The sequence below is a fragment of the Sorex araneus genome, chromosome 2 (genome assembly GCF_027595985.1).
Source record: "Sorex araneus isolate mSorAra2 chromosome 2, mSorAra2.pri, whole genome shotgun sequence".
NCBI lineage: Eukaryota > Metazoa > Chordata > Mammalia > Eulipotyphla > Soricidae > Sorex > Sorex araneus.
The window spans coordinates 337,412,991-337,434,394 of NC_073303.1; the positions used below are offsets into that span (position 1 = coordinate 337,412,991).

Here is a 21,404-nt window from a genome sequence, read left to right on the forward strand (position 1 = left end):
TCTCAAGATTTATGATATAGTCGGGATGCTTGAAATGGCATAGTTAAGATGCCACCCAGTTATCATTTAGTAAATTATGCTGTGGAACTAGGAAAACCTGGGGATTTCGGGCAGATATTTTCATAAGAGGCCTTTATTGATTTTATCCCTTAATTTTCTTTTTTCTTTGTTTCTTTGTTTTGTTTTCTTTGTGTTTGGGCCACACCTGGTGATTCTCAAATTAGTACAGGCTCTACACTTAGGAATTACGCCTGGCAGTGCTCAGAGAGCAATATGGGGTGCTAGGGATCAAACCCAGGTAGACTGTGTGCAAGGCAAATGCCCTACCTACTATAGTATCACTCTGGTCCCAGTTGATTTGATTTTCTTTGAAAAGATGCTATTTTTTGAGTTTCATCACAAAATGGCTTCTGTCCTTACTTAATGTCTTGGCATAGAACAGATTTTTGTTCTGATTTTGTTTTTGAGCTATACCCAGCCATTCTTAGAGGTGAATCCCAGCTCTGCACTCAGGAATTGCTTACTCCTTTGTGTGCTCAGGAAACCACATGGAATACCAGGGATTGAACCCTAGCTGGCCATGTGAAAGGCAAGCACTCTGCCCACATACTATCTCTACAACTTCATCACTTGACAGTGTTGAACTTGGGGCTCCTGTGTACAAAGTATGCAAGTCAGCACTCTAAATCATCTTCCCATTCCTGCCTTTAATTTTGAAGTACAGAATTTTTGTGTTAAGAAGTGTTACTCTTTTTGGGAATGCCCTGCCTCAGGCAGGGTGGGGTGGTAGGGGAAGGGGTGGGAGTGGTGGGAGGGATACTGGGAACATTGGTGGAGGAGAATGGGCACTGGTGAAGGGATGGGTAAACAATCACTGTATGACTGAAATGCAAACAGAAAAGTTCATAAGTTTGTAACTGTACCTGACAGTGATTCACTAATAAAACAAAATAAAAATTTGAAAAATTTTTAAAGAAGAAATATTACTCTTTTTATAGAAGATGTGCATATTATAAAAGAAACATTTTCTTTTGTGCTATCAGAAATCTTAGAATCTAAATTATGCTAACCACTAACTAGGTCTCACTTAAGGGAAGTTATTTTACCTCTTGGAATGTACCTCAATTTCCTTTTAATTATTTATTTTTGCTTTTTGGATCACACCCGGCGAGGTTGTGATCCAAAAAGAGGTTACTCCTGGCTCTGCACTCAGGAATTTTGCCTGGTGGTGCTCAGGGGACTATATGGGATGCTGGGAATCAAACCCGGGTCGTCCGCGTGCAAGGCAAACGTCCTACCCACTGTGCTATCGCTGCAGCCCCAGCTTCTCTTTATTTGGCATCAGTGTAACAGTACAGACTTCTCTTAGGTTGCATAGCTATGATTATTTAGTGAGAGAGAGATATAAGAGGAAATATCAACATTTAAAAATCATTACCTGTTGGGGCTGGAGTGATAGCACAGCGGGTAGGGCGTTTGCCTTGCACGCGGCCAACCTGGGTTCAAATCCCAGCATCCCATGTGGTCCCCTGGGCACCGCCAGGGGTGATTCCTGAGTGCATGAGCCAGGAGTGACCCCTGTGCATTGCTGGGCAAAAAAAAAATCATTACCTGTGGAAAATCATCAAAATCTTAAAGTTTGAGATTGACACTGAATATTATCTTATTTTTTTTTCTTTTTGGGTCACACCCGGCGATGCACAGGGGTTACTCCTGGCTCGGCACTCAGGAATCACCCCTGGTGGTGCTCAGGGGACCATATGGGATGCTGGGATTTGAACCTGGGTCGTCCGCGTGCAAGGCAAATGCCCTACCCACTGTGCTATTCCTTCAGCCTCTATTATCTTTTCTCTTAACAACATATAAATTAAGTTTTTTGGTTAAGTATGAGAGAAAATACCTGAGATACTTTGGAATAACACATTAAGTACATGAACAATAGATATGTTAGTAACATGTATTAATAGCTGAAAGTTCCAAATCAATAAACAGAGCTAGCAGGGCACCAGAACATACTTGTCGAATTTCAAATTTCTTTTTTGTTTTGAGAAATGTTTTTAGAAATTTGTTACGCTGTGAATTTCCCACTTTCCTACTGCTTTTGCTGTATCCCATAGGTTCTGAAAGTTGTGTCTTCATTCTCATTTGCATCAAGGAATCATTTTATTCTTAAAATGTTTATTTCCTTGGCATTCTTTTTATAATTAATTTCTCACTTAATGGTATTGTGATCTGAAAAGATACTTGATATGATTTCTATTATTTTTGATTTATAAACTCTTGAATTGTGCTCCAGTGGGTTTTTCCTGGAGAATGTTCTTTTTTGCATTGGAGAACTTTATTTGGGTTGAGGGTCTGTTAATTCCAGTTCTTTGAGACTCTAGTCTATAATGTTGAGCTATCTAATCATGAGAGTGGGGATGTTGAAATCTCTCACTATAATTTTGTGCCTATTGAGGTATCTCTTTAGATCTAGTAACACTGTTTTATAACCTCTGCTGCTTCTTTGGTTCATATATGTTAATAAGAGTTAAGTTATTTTTGGTCCCTTAACCAATGCGTAATATCCAGTTCAATCTCTTACTTTTTTAAATTATTTTGGTCTTATTTGAGCTGGTGAAAATATGGCAATCCCACTAATTTTTAGTCTATCATTAGCCTTTATAATTGTTTCCCAGGTTTTTACTCTGAGCCTATTTATCGCAAGATTTAAGTGTCTCTGGTAAGTAGAGAGTGTTGGCTTTTTCCTCCTGACCATCTATCCAACTATCTGTCCATTTTGACAGAAAAGTTCAGTCCATGGACATTTAGAGAAATTATTGATATAAATTGCCATTTTTCTACAAGGATTATGGCTGTTTTTATAGATATTTGCTTTTTTTTTTTTTTGCTTTTTGGGTCACACCCAGTGATGCTCAGGGGTTACTCCTGGCTTTGCACTCAGGAATTACTCCTGGCAGTGCTTGGGGGACCATATGGGATGCCGGGGATCGAACCTGGGTCAGCCGCGTGCAAGGCAAACGCCTTACCCACTGTGCTATCGCTCCAGCCCCTAGATATTTGCTTTTATTGGAGGCCATTCAGTAATTCTGATTGAACTGGCCTAATGGCTGCAAACGCTTTCAACTGTTGGCTTATCTGAGAATGCAGGGTAAAGGTTTCTTGGTTGGAGATTCTTTTCATTTAGTACTTTGACTATATTACTTTCTAATTTCTTGCTTGTAGATATAGAGCTTACTCTGAGAAATACTGGTTTAAATAATAGCAAAGTTAAGTAGTTCTAGGTACCTTTCTTTTTATTTTCCTTCTATGTTCCTTTTTTTTTTTTTTTTTTTGGTTGTTTTTCAGTCCCACCCAGTTCAGACTCAGGGCTTACACTGGCTCTGTTTTCAGGGACCACACCTGGCAAGTCCCTTCTACTTAAAAATTCAGTACTAAAACATTTGTTGGGGTAAAGGAATCAGGAATAATGTGCCTTGTGAGAACATTCTAATACTTAATTTACACAGTCACTTTAATTGGTGAAGAGTACAGAATTAGGACTATTGATCAGCTTCTTTCCTCTTTTGACCATGACTATATGTAATCATTTTTGTTTTTTGTTTTTCTTTTTTGTTCCATCTCCTAGCTACAACAGTTGGAGCTTGCTCAGATACAACACAGAGATGCTAATCTCACAGCTCTTGCAGCTATTGGACCAAGAAAGAAGAGACCACTAGAATGTGGACCTGGAATGGAGGTATTGAAATAATATTTTAGTTTTCATGTCAAGAAAGCCAAAAAGAAGTAAAGATATGTTGTTTATGTTAAGTAGCAAGCTATTGCTAACAAGCATTTATTAAAATTTTTCTTTTTGTATGTAAAAAATATAAACGCACGTGCCTGGAAGGGTGATGTGTGTTCTCGGGCTCTTGGGGCCTCTCTCTCTCTCTCTCTGTCTATATATATATATATATACATATATCTTTCTCTCTCTCTCCTCTTCCCTCCCTCTCTACCTCCCTCCCTCTCCACATTCGATGCTCTTGAGCTGCTGTATATGGACTGGATCGGGATGGCTCCTCCTTTGTGCTCTGCTTCTGTGTGTGCCGCTGTGCTCTCTTCTGTCTATCTCTGACTCTGTCTCTGTAGTCTCTCTGAGACCTCTCTCTGTCTCTGTCATCTCTCCTCTGGTCTCTTCCGATCTCTCTGTCTCCAGAGCCCTTCTGCTTCTTTCTCCCCATCGCTCTCACTTCTGACTCTGACCCGATTCTCTCTCGCTCTCACTTCTGACTCTGTCTCTTTCTTCTGACTCTGCCTCTTACTTCTGACTCTGTCCCGATTCTCTCTCGCTCTCACTTCTGACTCTGTCTCCCTCCCTCTTACAGTCTTAGTTTATATAGCAATCACATAGGGTGGTGATACAAAGGTGGGTTGAACATTAACAAATCAACAAAGAGGGGTAAGACCATTCCTCCAGGAGATTAACTCAAGATCAAAATCTCATCTAAAGAGTTTACACCAGCCGGAGCGATAGCACAGCGGGTAGGGCGTTTGCCTTGCACGCGGCCGACCCGGGTTCGATCCCCGGCATCCCATATGGTCCCCCAAGCACCGCCAGGAGTAATTCCTGAGTGCAAAGCCAGGAGTAACCCCTGAGCATCGCTGGGTGTGACCCAAAAAGCAAAAAAAAAAAAAAAAAAAAAAAAAAAAAAAAAAGAGTTTACACCAGATTACTCAGAGATCTACTTAAGGGTGGGATCCCATCCAGGGTGTGTCGCTTTCTTCTTTCCTCAGCTAGTAACCCACTTTATTAGTTGTAGTAAATCTAATATTTCTAGCAATGTCATTCTGTATGAGCACAGTAAGAAATATGTCAAACTTAAAGTTTGGTTCTTCCTGAGGACATCTCACTATATATTCCAGACCTTAGTTCTCAGGTTAAGTTAATCTTCCAAACACTACCAGGGTCCTAGTCTCGTTGTTACTGTTGGATCATGACAGCATTTGTCTATGACCATGCTCTCAACTCATAGTTGAATATTGTGTCACTTTGGCCTGGCACATTTCGATGCTAGGGTAGCTCACAGCTTGCGCTGGGTCCATTCCATGCCTCGTCGGGACCCTGCTTTTGGGGTGCTAGGAACTAAGGGCAACTGAGTTGAGAAAGCAGATGCCCAGGAGTAAATATTATTGGAGTCAGTCAACTCCCAAGTTACAAAGCATAATATTAACTGTCTTCCTATGTCCATATGGAAAGGACTTTGCTTTAAGATAAATTAAGTTCCCTATGGCAAGGCTGAAAGGACATACTCAATGTTACCCTACAGTGGTGTTTTATTAATCTTTTTTGTTTGGATATTTTTTGGGTGGCAGGATCTGCCAAGTGGTGCTCAGGGGCACTACATAACCAGTAAAGCCAGCTCAATGCTATCTGGGTTGAGCTCAGGATCTGGGTTGCTATTCTAGATAATGGGTAGATGCTGGGAACCACAGCAATGCTAGGAGGAATGCAGGAATTGAACTTAAACTATATATTCTTTCCATGGCCCCTTTAACCTGGATTTTTACTTTATTTTTGTTTTGTTTGAGGGGTACACCTGCCAATGACTAGAGCTTACTCCTGGCTTTGCATTCAGGTTTAGCTCCTGGTGGGCTCAGGGAATCATATGGGGTCCTAGGTATTCAATCCAGGTTGAATATGTGCAAAGCAAATGCCTTTCCTACTGTACTATCCAGATGCCCTTTCTGCTATACTATCACTCGAACTTTCACCTGGATGTTTAAATATATTGCCTGGAACTTTATTCCTATTTATCATTTACTTTATAACTACTTCTTATTCCTCATTGCCAGTCAGACGAATTTTACTATCTCAATTTTTTATTTCTATGCCTTCTTTCTTATTGTTTATGTAATCCTCTCTCTTTTATCTATATTAGGCTCATATTTAAAGATTGAGGGGTTGGAGAGTACACGTGATTAGGTACTTGCCTTGAACTCTATTTAGGTTTGATCCTGGGCACTGTGTATGATCCTCCAACACCATTAGGAATAAGCCCTGAGCACACTGGTGTGACTCAAAAATAAAACGGATTGAATCTACTTTTTTCCCCATGAACTCAGCTATTCATTCCTACTTTGACTTCTCCTATTTTAAGCACGCATTTGCGTGACATCAATTGTTCTTTGTTTCTTGTATGCATATCTTCTCTTTGGTGAGATTATAAACTAGTTGGACGAAAAATACTGTAATCATATTTCTTTGTAGTCCCTACATAACTAGACACATATATAGACAATATTCTTAATTACTTAATGCTAGGAAGGCTTTTATATTTAAAGGTATTACTTTATTTCATGTTAAATCTTCAAATCCTGGCTTATATAGAGATATGGTCAGAGCCCTGTGATAAGTTTAAGCAATAAAACTGCCAAGGCATTTTTGTGCTGCTTGTAAAGTTTAAGTGTGCTCTTTCCAGTATTGACCCTCCCGAACATCTGCAGTTCCTAAATGAGTGAGTTACCCTTATAGATAAAGGTTTTAAGAAATCTACTTTTTTAAAATTTATAAATTAACATGTTCATTTGCAAAAGAAAATTTGTGTGAAAATGTTGCGGGTGCCAGAGAGATACTGCAGTGGGTAGGGCGTTTGCCTTGTATATGGCTGTCCCAGTTTCAATCCCCAGCATCCCATAAGGTTCCCCGAGTGATCCGTAAGTGCAGAGTTAGGAGAAAGCCCTGAACACCTCCGAGTGTCACCCAAACATTACCCCGTCTCCCAAAAAGCTACCTGTTCGTAAGTTTCCCAGTTTCTCAACATTTCCTGAAACACGTGTATTTCCTATTAAAATTTCACTTATATTTCTAGAAATTTGTTACAAATATTGGCACAAGTCTTAATGTGCATTTACAAAAAAAATATACATGTTTGATTTTTGTCTTAAGGATGATTAACCTATGACTTTTTCTTTCCTTAATATTTTTCCCTTTTCATAAAAAGGGACTTTTTATAAATAATCTCCCTTTATAAATAGCCTGCATTCCTTTTCAAAGTAGAAATGTTACTATATTTAAATAAACATAATTTATTCAACCAGTCTACCAATATGCATTTAAGTTGTTTCCAGGCTTTTTCCTAGATTGCCTCAGAGAATATCCTGCATTTACATTGATGTGTTTTTGTACATCACACAAACTGTAGCACTGTCGTCCCGTTGTTCATCGATTTGCTCAAGTGGGCCCCAGTAATGTCCCCATTATGAGACTTGTTGTTACTGTTTTTGGCATATGCAATACGCCATGGGTAGCTTACCAGACTCAACCATGCTGGTGGGATACTCTTGGTAGCTTGCCGGGCTCTCTGAGAGGGATGGAGGAATCAAACCTGGGTTGGCCGAGTGCAAGGCAAATGCCCTACCCGTTGTGCTATCCCTCCAGTCCAGCACACAAACTAAATTCCTAAAAAATGCAATTACTAGGTTCAGATGTGTAAACGATGGAAAAAGGTTTTGGAAAAATTCAAGTTTATACAAAGTTATACTAGTATAATGAATTTCCAAATACCTGCCATCTTCGACAACTTTGTACTTAATCTTATTTGATTTATATCCACACTAACCTTATCAAGCAAGATATTCACCCATCAGACTATTTTGAAATCAATTCTTCCTAGACTCAATATTATTTTATCCCTAAGTGCTACCTGTTGGCTTTTTATGTTTGATTTCCACCCCCCTTGGGGGGTGGGGTCACATTAAGCAGGACTTACTCCTGGCTCTGCACTCAAGAATCACGCCAAATGGGGCTCAGGAAATTATACGAAATACAGGGATCAAAACCCAGGTTGGCTGTGTGCAAGGCAAACACCCTACCCACTGTATTATCTCTCCCACCCTGATAAATATTTTTAAATTGTCCTCTGCAGAGACCAAGAGATAATATGAGACTCATGTCTTGCATACAGCCAACTTGAGTGTGATTCCCCAGTATCACATGTTTCCTGGAACACCTCCACGATAGCCCAGGAAGCCTACAACATTACTGAATTTTTAATTTTTTATCTGTTGGGCTTTAGTATTCTATTTGGACTTCATTTGCATCTTTTGGGCCTTATTCTATTTGGAAAAATTTTATTTTTTAAAATTAACTTTTGGGTCATACCCAGTGGTGCTCAGGGCTTACTCCTAGCTCTGTGCTCGTGGGACCATATGGGGTACTAGGGACTGAACCTGGGTCTTCTTAATGCAAGGCAAACTCCCTACCCTGTACTATCTGGTTCTGTTTGGAAATCTTTTCAACAAAATAGTGTGTAAGTACTCTTTTTTCTTTAATTTTATGTATCAACTTATTTTGGGATTGGCGTCCATACCCAGTGGTGCTCAGGAGCTCTGTGCTCAGTTGTCATTCCTGACAGTATTTGGACCATAGGGTCATCTGCAACCTGTGCAATCTCTCTAATTCTTCATTTTTTACTATTGGATTATAGTTCCAGGCATTTTAGGTTTAACTTTGATTTGTCCATTTTTGTCTCTCCCCCCTCAAAGGAACTTAGGTTTATTGAGTTATACCTACCAAAGTGCTTCTGAGGCACACCCAATACATCAGACACTCTCAGTCCTCTGTGTTTATCTTTAACCTCTCCTTTGTGCTTTTCCTACCCTGTCTGTTAATCACAAATATACCCCAAATCAGACCTTGTAACCTGTAGGACAAATCTTCTGAGGGCTTTGGATCTTGTAGTGAAATACTGCTTTTCTCTTTTCTTTATATCCTTTGCATAGTTTACTTTAGGGCAATTTCCTTTTTGTATAGACACACTAAGACAGTTAATGCTATGCTTTTATAATTTGGGGTTTATTGACTCGAAATAATATTTACTCCTGGGCATCCGTTATATTTATTTGACTTAAGCCTCAGTTATCCTTAGTTCCTAACACCCCAAAAGTGGCGTCTCCATGAGGGACAGGGCTGGACCATCGGCAGGCTATAAGCTACCCTCGCATCAAAAAGGGACAGGCTAAGCACTATAAGAAGTATAATAAATTAAGAGCACAGTGATGGAACAAACTGACATGACCTCCAAAAAAAGCAACTGATTATGGACTCTTCTGAGATTAGGAAAGACTAACCTGGTCTGTATATAGCGAGATGTTCCCAGGAAGAGCCACTCTTTAAGTTTAATTTATCTCTTAACTGTGTTTATACAAAATGACTAGAAATATTATTAAGAAGTAATTTAAGTCTTGCAAAGGAAAGGAGAAAGCAATACACCCTTAGATGGAATTCTGCCCTGGGGTGGATCTTCTAGTAGGGATCTAGAATGTCGAGCGCCCAGTTGAGATTCTGTCCATTACAATGGTGAATCTCCAGAGGAACTTCCCTTGAAGGACTTTACATCTGTTCATTGTTTGTGATAATGTTCTACTACACCTATGTGTAATTACTACCCCCAACCCTTCATGATTTCTCTGTAACAAATGCTGTAAGACTTGAATAAACGGTCACTGATTACCAACCAGCCTGGTGCCCTCCGTTCCTTTGTTTATCCACTGTTGGCTGGCCGGGGAGATAATGATCATCAGCCCTAAATGCACCAAGGAGACCCCTGGGTCTAAATCACCATAGACCGGGACCCTCCCTGAGCAGGGACATTTCACTGTGAGTATAAGCTTTTCAGAAGCAAAAATATGCCACCCCAAACTAGGTAGGTCTTAGATTAAATATTACTTTCATGGGAAGGGATCAGAAGGTAGAACATAGTTTGCCTTTGTTGTGATCTTTCCTACCATGTCATTTTGTTCTATTCTTCCTTCTGCTTCCACCCTCCCCATGACCACTCATTTAGCAAGGAGGCCAGATCTAAGTCAGCAGTCTATTTGTAAATAAACAACTGACTGTAGGGAATAAGGAAAAACTATCATAAAGGGGAAATAGAGAAAACACCTTCTTCTTCTGCTAGAATCCCCAGGAGAAGGGATAAAAGAGTTTTGTCCGCAAGAAGAGACAACTCGGATTTGTAGCCATTTCTTCCACAGACGTAGAAGACCTGGAGGGTATGGCTTAAGGCAAAGCACATACCTTGCATTTGTTTTTGAGGTACCAGTTTGATCCACTGGCACCTCAAAAACAAATGAAAGGAAGACACTGAGCCAGAGATCAATATTAGATGAGGACAACTGACTTTGTCCCAAGGCCTAAAGATAAGAGCAATTTATCTTTAGTTTACCTACCCCTCCTGAAAAAGCCTGACCCTTCTTTATTTAGATTTGCAGAGAAGATGTTTGACTTTCCAGAAACCAGCCCTTATTGTTTTAATAAGTAAAATCTCTAGTGAAATTTATTGTTTACTCTGACTCCCACTGTCTGGAACCCACCCTTTCTAAGACATCCTCCCCTGTTCACTTGATCTATAAAACTTTCATCTTGTTACCGTTTAAACAGAGTGATTCTTTTAAAGACATTTCCCATACCTGCTGACTTGTACCAGTAAAACTCTTTTTTGACCCATCCAAAAGTAGAAAAAAGAAAAAGAAAATAGGGGCTGGAGAAATAGTACAGTGGGTAAAACACTTGCCTTGCATGTGGCTGACCCAGGTTCAATCCTGGCACTCCATATGTTCTCCTGAGCCCTGCCAGGAATGACTTCCTGAGTGAAAAGCCAGGAATAAGCTTCGAGCACTTCATTTCATAAGTGCTTCATTTCTCCCTGGCCTAATATATAGTCTTAAGTATCACCATGGTTGTAGTACATTATGATATTCAAAGATTTCAGTGGTTTTGTGTATCTGAATCTGAGAAAGTCCACATGTTTTTAGAGGGTGGGGGGACAGAAGAGGGACATTGTTGACCCTCAAATTTTATGAATTATTGGCAATTTAAAATTTAAATTTAAAATGCAAAATTTTAAATTTCAGACAGACATGTTCTAACTGGAGTGTGTATATATTGAATAATCTGGTTGTATATTTATTTTGGTTTGGTTTGAGGTCACATCTGGTGATACTAGCTGCTACTCTTGGCAAAGGAGCATGCAGTGCCTGGGATTGAGCCAGCTCTGGGATTGACCCTAGCCCCAGTGCATGCTTCTTTAGTTTTCGAGAACCTACACATGTATTTCCTGAAGTTTATGCTCAGATGTTACTAAGTTATTTTATGACTAGTATTTCCTGTCTTAGTTTTGGTCCTTGGCACCACATCGAGTCCCCAAGCCCCCCAGGAATGATCTCTCAATGCAGAGGCAGAACTAAGCCCTGAGCATGCCAAGTTGACCCAAAAGCATAAACAAAAGAAAACATCCATTTCTGTGATAGCTGGTGACATTTTAGGACAGTTCTTATTTTGAAGTTAACTGTTGTTTTGTTTTAAGTGTAATGAAGTTTTTTCTTAAAAAAGGAAACTGGAGAAAGCCCTGCTTTATGTTTTTTGTTTTGTTTGGGGGCCACATCTGATGGTACTCAGGGCTTATTCCTGACTCTGCTCAGAGATCACTCCTGCTGGTGCTCAGAGGACTATATGGAACTATATACTGTGTTGGTTGCATGCAAGGCAAATGCCTTACCCACTGGACTGTCTCTAGCCCCAATGTGCTCTTTCAGTGTTTAACTGTACTACTGACTTAGGTGCTACTATATTAATTTAAAATGCCTTGGTGAGGATTGCTTAAAGCTATTGGCTTGTTTTATTCCCTTGCAAATAACCCAAAATGGTGTATGAAATCATTTATATATTTAATATACTATGCGTTGGAAACCCATGTTTTATTTTTTGCTTTTTATTTATAATTAAGATCCTGACATCTTACATATTTGATTTAAATTTGCCTGGATAAGTATAGAGGCCCTGGGTGGAGTAGTGATGGTAGCCTGATTCTGTGAAGAGTAACTACAAATACATCAAATGCATATTACTTCTTCCTACTAGAGAGGAATGTTTTCTATTTAGAAGACAAGTAAAATGACGATGTTTTATAAAAACAAATTTAAGAGGCTTCTTTGATATCTATAAATACTGCTTCTGATAATGATAATGGATAAATTAAATTTAGATTTTTAGCTTTTAATAGCTTATTATGTAAAAAATATATATTTTATATTTTGGTATTTTGGTTTATTTGTTTCGGGTGGCCACATCCAGCAATGCTCAGGGGTTACTCCTGACTCAGCACCCAGAAGTTACTCCTGGTGGTGCTCGGGGAACTATATTGGTTGCCAGGGATTGAACCCTAGTCAGTTGTGTGCAAGGCAAATGCCCTACCCACTGTACTCTCATCACTTTGGCCCCAGATTTTTGATATTTTTGGGTTTTGTTATAATTGTTTTGCCTTACTTGGCGGTGTTCAGGGGGTATTGCTGGCTCTGTATTCAGGAGTTATTCCTCGTATTGCTCAGGAGTCCACAAGCAGGATTAGCTGCATGCAACTATGTTTTTGACCCATACAGCTTCTTTTTAAAGGGGACTTTTCTATTTGTAGTCATCTTAATAGCCAGAAATTATTTGAGCATTTTACTCATATATTTGAGGAAAAAATTCCAGTGTCTTAATGAGTAGAACAAACAATCTCTGGTTCCTCTTTTTCGTTGTTGTTTGGTTTTGGGGTCATATCCCGTGGTGCTCAGGGCTTACTCCTGACTCTGAGCTCAGGAATCACTACTGGTGGAGCTCAGGGGAATACATAGGGTTCCAGCTATCGAACCTGAGGTCTCTGTATGCGAAGTAAGTGCCCGTTATACTATCTCTCGAGCCCCATTCCCTGTTCTTCTTGATTTAATATCATATCTTCCAGTCATATACTCTCAAAATAATTATTTAATTACGTTTTAAAACTGCTTCTAGTTTTAAAGAAATGCACAATCCTCCTTTTTTTCCCCACAATAATCTTTACAACCAGTGCTGTTTCTCCTTCCTGTTATTTCTGTGCTTTGGTGTATGCCCCTGCTGGGAAGTAAAAGTCAGCTAATTAAATGCTGGGTAGTGAAGCACCTGTTTCTTTTAAACAAGCACAGGAAGCACTCATCAGCAGCTTCCTGCTCAAATTAAATGAAGTCACAGGAATATGAGATGTGCTAGAAATGCATTGATGGTACTCTGATAAATTGTGTGTGTGGGCATGCGCGCACACGTGTGTGTGTGTGTGTGTGTGTGTGTGTGTGTGTGTGTGTGTTAGGTAAGAGGAAATATCGAGATGAATTACACGAAATTCATTGCTTTGCCTTTAGAGAACATACTAGATAAATTTATTTCCTTGATCACCTTTTTTTTTTAAGTTTTTGGGGCTTGGGGGAATTGTTTTGGAGCCACAACTCAGGTGTTCAGGGGTTACTCCTGGCTTTGCACTCACAAATTATTTCTGGTGGGGCTGAAAGGACCATATGGGATGCTGGGGATCGAACCTGGGTCAGCCATGTGCAAGGCAAGCACCATTCCTGCTGAACTATCTCTCTCCAGTCCTATTTCCCCTGTTATCTATCTAAGAATTATTTTATCATGGAGTAGGACAAGGTATCCAAAGCACTAGACCAGGGTTGAGGAACCTTTTCTCTACCGAGGGCCATAAAGTACAGGCAGTTGGACTATGGGCATCTTTGAAGGGCCAGACCAGACGATTTTGCAGGCTTTACACAACCTGTACAAGTGGCATGTTCTTGCAGAATGTGGTTGTCTTGTCAAGCAGAGTGCCCTGTGTATTACTTTGTTATCTACTTGTCAAAATATTGGTTGTTTTTCTTCTCTTTTCCTGCCTACCTTTATATAAGGATAGTTATATAAAATTATTAAAACCAGAGCTCTTTGGAAGGTAATATTTAGATTAGTTTCAGGAACAACATCTAATAGTGTTTAAGGTAGCATGTATTTCCTTACTTAGGTAGCTCTAAGATCCTTTTTAGTACCAGCATTTGGTGAGTCTGAGTTTCTCTGAAATGAAAAAGGACTCTCCTTAGACAAGTATTATAAGATGTTAGAGCGCTCATTCAACAAATCATTATTGACTGAAGCTGGAGGAGAGAAGTAGGTCTGTTTTTCTCATGCATTAAAGATGGTACAGCTTACAGCAAGAAGGAAGAATAGTAAAAAAGAAAAAGAAGGAAGAATAGTTAGTACCTGGGGTTGAAGGTGTTAACTGCTTGGATTGAAAATGATATGGAAGAAGATAACTCAAAGGTTATATTGCATGCTTTGCATGTGAGAGCCCCAGGCCATATGGCCCAAAAAATAAGAAAAGAAAATGGCATAAAAGAATATAAAACAACAATTAAGTTTTTTGAGTTTTCCCAAGTTTTCACATGCCTATATTGAATCATAAACTATGATCTTGCCTTTTTATATATCAATAATGGTAGTTTAAGATACTTCAACCTAATTCAGTCAAAAAGTATTAAAATGCATAGATAATAATACCTTACTCTTATCAGCCACCTAGAATGTATTTTTTTTAGTTTTGATAGCTTTTCTAGAAAATCATACCTTTTTTAATTAAAAAAAAAATTAATATATGGGTGTTAGTTTCAACACCGGTGGTGGTGACTTTCTCTCCACCATTGTTTCTGTTTGGCCAACTACCTCCAAACCCTGCATCTCAGCAGGCACAAACTAGTTTTATATTGCTTGTTACAACTTAATGCAGTGATCAAAAAATATTTCAGTAAAAGAAAATTTGTGAAAATTGTTATATCTCACCATAGTGAGATATGGGGATACACCGGTTTCCAGCTGAAAACTTCCGAGAGGCAGGCCGAGTCCCCACCCTGCCCAACCCCCAGCATCCATTCTCACACCCCCCATAGCTGCCACCATGCCAACAGGCCAACTCCACCGCTTCAAATCTGAGCTCTGCACAGATGCCAAACTGCAGAAAATTTCAGGTACAACTTGTATACCTGAAGTTAAGTCCTTGTCTGAGGGTTTACTAAACTGCTGCTGCTAGTTGAACCTTCTGTATTATTTTTGTTTACTGAGGTTAGTTGACGTCTATCGTACTTTCCATCTGGTTTGGTGTGTTCCTACTGAGATGTCAGTGTTGTTTAGTTTGGAGGTGTTGTGCGGACACAAATGCAGCTGTGTGCTCCAAAAACTCCAGAATATTTAACTGGGCAGTGAGCTTACATGGCAGTGGTTATGGAATGTGAGTGTGGTTGCCAGGACTTCCAGAAGCTCAGGAGGTTAGAGGAGAGGCTGCCCACTCCCACCTGAAGAACCCCTCTGAGTTCTTGGGCTAAAGACCAGTGTACCTGAAATTTCCTGCAGTTTGGCATCTGTGCAGAGCTCAACTGTGGGGTGGTGGAGTTGGCATGGTGGCAGGTGTTGAGGTGTGAGAGTGGCTGCTGGAGCTTGGGCAGGATGGAGATGCTGCCTGCCCTGCTTCTAAGAGCGCCCCAGAGTTTTCAGCTGGAAACCAATGTATCCTGAATTTTTGCTAGGTATTCTCTTCCAAGATCTAGTCATGAATCTGTGAAGCTGGGCTGATAAATGAACTCACATGGCAACGGTTGTAGACTTGTCTGCCTTTTTAACCACTGGGATCCTCCTAATGTGATCCTCCTTAAAATTCTGTTTTACATTGGGAGGCTGGAGCAATAGCACAGTGGGTACGGCATTTGCCTTTCACGTGGCCCACCCAGGTTCGATTCCCAGCATCCCACATGGTCCCCCGAGCATCACCAGGAGTAATTCCTGAGTGCATGAGCCAGGAGTAACCCCTGAGCATCGCCAGGTATGACTCAAAAAGCAAAAAAAAAAAAAAAATTCTGGGGACTGGAGCAATAGCACAGCGGGTAGGGAGTTTGCCTTGCACGCGGCTGACCCGGGTTTGATTCCCAGCACTCCATATGGTCCCCTGAGTGCAAAACCAGGAGTAACCCCTGTGCATCGCCAGGTGTGACTCAAAAAGCAAAAATAATAATAATAATAATTGTTTTACAGTTTGTGGAGTAATGTATCTTGTACATTGCATTCCTATACTGTATACACCTGTGCTGATTTTGTGTTGTTATTCCTATTATGATTTACTAATCAATAATTTATTTGTTGACAGCAATAATAAGAATACTTTATTTCTATAATATAATGTATATTATATAATAATACCTTATATATAACATGATAATATGTGGGCTAGAGCGGTAGGGCATTTGCCTTGCACGCAACCGACCTGAGTTTGATTCCTCCGTCCCTCTTGGAGAACCCGACAAGCTACCGAGAGTATCTCACCCGCACGGCAGAGCCTGGCAAGCTACCCATGTCGTATTCGATATGCCAAAAACAGTAACAACTCTCAAAATGGAGACATTACTGTTGCCCCCTTGAGCAAATCAATGAGCAATGGGGTAATAATATATAAAATAATATATAATATGTAAGAATAAGAATTTCTTTATTGTGAGCATCTTATACCTGCATGGAGTAATTTGTATTGCAAGGTTGATATCTAGAGGTGGATTTTGTTAAACAGTATACACATCTTAAAATTTTACAGATATATTCAGAATGCTTTCAAAAAAAGTTGTGCTGGTTTCTACTACTGTTTTCCCTTCTTTTACTAACAGCATATGTGATCAATCATTTTAAAATGTTCTACTCACTATGACTTTTTACTTATTATATCTCTACCAGCACTATATGATCTCTTTGAGGAATGAGGCTCTAATTCTGTATGAGAACACTGCATAGAAAAATTGGGGCTGGAGTGCTAGTACAGCCAGTCAGGCTCTTTGTCTTCCATGGGGCCAACCTGGGTTCGATCTCCTATTTGGTCCTCTGGTCCCCTCCAGGAGTACGTACTGAGCACAGAGCCAGGAGTAAGCCCTGAGCTCTGCCAGGTATGGCCCCAAAACCAAATAAATAAAACACACTATAGGAAAGATAGTTGGATTTTTTTCAAATTTATTTGCTTATTAAAATTATATATTAACAACTTTTTTCATAACTTAGAAGTGTGTACATTTTGTGTACACATGGTTTTATGTGTTGGAGAGAACCAAATTGAATTATTTGAATGAATCTACATAGATAGGTTGTTTGCTGTATTTACTAGTTTCATCATTTGAGAGTTTAGGTTGATGAAAATTGAAACATTAAGCCTCTTATATGGAGAAACGAAAAGATTGAAAATTTGTTAGGAGACAAACAAGATCTCTCAGATATAATTATCTTTTTCTGGTTATTATTGATAATTGTTTACTTATTTACTCACTAACATGATTATAATAGTGATAACTTTCACCACTGTTAATATTTTTTGGAGGTTTATATATATATTTTGGTTTTGGGTTTGGGGTCACATTCAGCGGTGCTCCTGGCTCTGCACTTATGAGATCTCTCCTAGCAAGGCTTATGAGACCGCATGGAATGCTGGAGATCAAACCTGAATCAGCATGTGCAAGGCAAGTGGGGAACCACTATACTGTCTTCCTGGCCTTCCACCACAATTCTTACATCACTTCTAGCTCGTTTCTTCCTTCCCCTCACTCTTCACTACTTGGCAATTTTAATTTTCGTGTTTAATCTTAAGAGTTTGGGGGCTGGAGCAACAGCATAGCGGGTAGGGCATTTGCCTTGCACACGGCCGACCCGGGTTCAATTCCCAGCATCCCATATGGTCTCCTGAGCACCGCCAGGGGTAATTCCTGAGTGCAGAGCCAGGAGTAGGCCCTGTGCATCGCCAGGTGTGACCCCCCCCAAAAAAAATCTAAGAGCTTGTCATCTATTAGTATTGTCCATCTTCCTGTATTGTTTCTATGGATGGGTGATTCTATGGATGGGTGATTCAAAAATTACATTCTTGAAATTTGCACAATTAGTTTAAAAGACTATGACATGGAAGGTCATAGTTTTAATTTTCATATCCTTAAGGGGCACAGGTAGTGTCTTTCCTGATCCCCACTTCCACCTCCCCACCCCTACCCAAGTGTTGCTCAGGGCTTTGTTTGGGAGTTATTCCTCGCTGTGATTGGGGGATTGTGTAGTGTGGGGATCAAACTCGGGTTCCAGAATACAAAGCATGTAGTCTAATCCCTTGAGCTATCTCATTGGCTAGATATTATAGGGAGAGGTGGTAAGTGGAAGAAAGAAAGGGAGGAAAGGAGAAAGAGGACGAGAGGGAAGGGGTGTGTATGTATGTGTGTGTGTGTGTGTGTGTGTGTGTGTGTGTGTATAAATGTGGGAGTGTTTTAAGAGGACCCCAGAGCCTCACATGCAAGGCATGTGCTCTATTGCTGTGCTGTATTCCCAGCCCGGTAGTGCCATTCTTTACCTGTTTTCTTTTGCCAGGCAACCGGGGAGCCATTATTTTATAAAGTGTACATTGTACAATATTTCAACTGACTTATTAAAGGTTTAAGTAGATTTATTGTCATATAATACTTCCTGTAAGTATCGTGTAAATTCACTAGAATTTAGAGCATGTTATTACTTTAAAGAAAAAAAAGGCAAGGCTCATTATATTTTGAGAAAGATATTTTACATTTTATTTGCTAGTATTTCTATAAACAAATCTGCTTCCTTATCATAAGTGACTTCAACATAATATAAATTTTAGCAGAATCTCTTACATTTCCTAGAGATTTAAATATATATTCTCTGCTCCAGAGAGATATATAGTGAGTAGGGTACTTGACTTGCACATGGCCAACCCTGTACCACATATGGTCTCTCAAGCACTGCCGTGTTCAATCTCTGTGCAGAGCCAGGAATAAAGTCTGAGCACAAGTGGGTGTAGCCCAAAAGCCAAATATATATTCTGTTAGCCCTCTGTGATGTTTTCCTGTGAACTTTTTTATGTTTGTCTTTCCTTCTCAAATTTTCCTTTAACATTATGTAAGTGGTGAAAGTGGCAAACACATAAGTATAAAGAAGTGAGAAGAAAACAGCTGGTACTTGAGTTGAATTGACATTGTTGGGGGCAGTAGTGGGGGGTGGCCTAGCTAAGAGAGGGTTCATCTGAATAATAAATATTAATGTCTCAAATATTAATAGTGAAGTGCTTGACTCTTTATTTTTGGTTTTACTTTTAGGGCTTGCAACTTTGTGTTTTGTTGGGCCATACCCAGGAATGCTCTAATTAGTGCTGCGGGGGGGGGGGGAGGGGGGGTATGTGCCTCCAGGGATCGAACCTGGTTTTCCCACATGCAAACCCTATTCACCCCACTCACTCTATTGAGCTATCTTCCTGGCCCTTAAGCTCCTTTTAAACATGAATACATTGGAGCCTGGGCTGTAGCTCAGTGTTAAAGCACTTACCTTACATTTGTGAGGCCCTGGGTTATATTATTCTCCACTGCAGGAAAAATAAAAGTTAAATATGAACATATTTGTAAGAGTAGCCTACTCTTACAAATTTGTAAGAGTAACCTTCCTCTGATGTGAAAAATTGAAAGGAGCATATAAAAGGCATGAAGAAGGGAGAAAGGGGAGCAAGAGTATAGTGCAACCGTGAAACAAGAAAAAAATAGCTGTTTTGAAAATGATTGGAGAACTGGAGGGAGGGCTCAATGGTAGAGTCTTTGCTTTGAATAAGCGAGTCCTGAGTGTGACGTTGGCAGTGAATGTTCTAAGCTGTAGGTGCTGGAGTTCACACATTTTGTAATGGTGCTGTAAGTCAGGCTTTAGCTCGGATATTCACAGACTAAATTTTTGACTATATGATAGTCTTTTCTCAAGAGACCCTGGGTTTCTCTTCATTCAAGTCAAAGATCTATAGGTCTGTTAACAGTTTTAAGTCTCTGGACTGTTTGGTGAGTCATTAGCTCCTTATAAGTTCATCCAGGTCACAGCTCTTTTCATCAAATCTAGAACTCTACACAAATCAAGAAGAACTTATTTTGCCCAGGGGCACTGGGGATAGCTCAGTGATGAAATTGCTGGCCTTGATGGAACTATGTACATGTGAAACCACCAATAATAGTATTGTAAATCACAGAACTTCCACTAAAAATATTATTATTGTTGTTGTTGTTGTTGTTATTTGGTTTTGGTTTAGGCCACACCTGGCTATATTCTTGCACTTCTGGTTCTGTACTTGCAGTTTGTTTCCTTGAGATTCTCAGAGGGCATATGCAGTCCTGGGGGTCGAATCTAGCGTCCTTCTTGCATGCAAGCATGTATACAGCTCACTGAGCTGTCTCTGGCCCTCTCATCCCAGTGTTTCTGTTTCCTGTTTTCTGTCATCTTTAGAATTAATCAAGTGGTGTTTTATTATACCATTGTATATCCCTTGTTGGCAGGAAAGTTTGGAGATTTTTGTCCACACCCAGTAGTGCTAAGGTGCTATTCTTGACTCTGTGCTCAGGAGTGACCCCTGGAAGCACTTGGGGATCATATGTGGTTTGGGGAAAAGAAACCTTTAATAAGTGACAGTGCCTAAAAGAAGTTTTCATAACAGAATAGATAAGGGGCTAGAGAGAGAGCTGTCTATACCAGGTGGCTCTACCAGTCACCATCACTGCAGTTCCTAAGCACTAGACTGGAAGTAGCCCCTGAGCACCATCAAAGAAAAAAATTAAAATAGATCCAACATCTCAAGACATAATTTTTCTGAGTTTTGAGAGGATATTGTATTTTAATTAAAGGTTAAAGAAAATAACCATATTATAACTAGTTAAGTTGTGCACTTTTTCCAATTTTCAATAAAGTTGCAAGACTTTTCAAAGTTAACTATTTGATTACTTAGTGGTCTGTGTTTATTTCTTGGAGAAAATGATATGAAATATAGCCTTTTGAGAAAACCCCATTTGTGACAGCTTGGTGGGGATGAGTTGATGAGCTAAATTATAATGCTTAGGATAAAGATTATCAAAGGAAATTACTCTTTTTCAGTTGTATTTGTCTTAAGGCTAAGAATGACAGTAGGAACTTAAAATCAGGGCCAGCGGCCAATGTATGCTTTATATTTATTGTCTTTTCATGTAAATGATACTATTGGTGATATTGAATACATGTTCATGATAGCACCATTGACATGGATACCAGGCATTGTGTAAAATTTCGTCCCCTGAGCCCAGCAGGAGTGATGCCTGAGTGCAGAGCCACAAGTAACCCCAGAGCACTGTCAGGTGTGGCCCCAAAAGCAAACCAAAACCAAAACCCAAACATTGTGTGAAGTAGTTAGAAGTTACAAAATCTGTTCTACTGAAAAAGCTAAAGAAGTGGTTCCATTGTGCTGAATACATTTGATGGTAGATTGAAAAGAGTATTGCTAAAATTCAAAGGAGTTGCACCTGGTCTAGGCTAGGTAAATTTATAGCTTTGGGGAAACATCACCTGAACTGAGTCTTAAAGGATGATGTGATTGGAAGATAGGGCACATAGAGTAGATAAAGAGTTCCAGGAGGAGAGAATGCTGTATAGAATTAACTGTTTGGAAATATGGAATTAACTGTTTGGAATAAAGAGGGGAAGGTATTTTGTTCTATGATCAGTAATTTGACCTAGA

At 39.7% G+C, this 21,404-nt stretch overlaps 1 protein-coding gene across 1 annotated transcript in view; it reads left to right on the forward strand.

The window, feature by feature from the left end:
• Positions 1-21,404, forward strand: part of TAF4B (TATA-box binding protein associated factor 4b) — a 109,386-nt gene that overhangs the window by 79,532 nt on the left and 8,450 nt on the right. Inside the window, exon 14 of the mRNA XM_004606031.3 lies at positions 3,629-3,739. Within this exon, the coding sequence (XP_004606088.2) occupies positions 3,629-3,739 (111 nt within the window). The remainder of the gene's footprint in view (positions 1-3,628; positions 3,740-21,404) is intronic.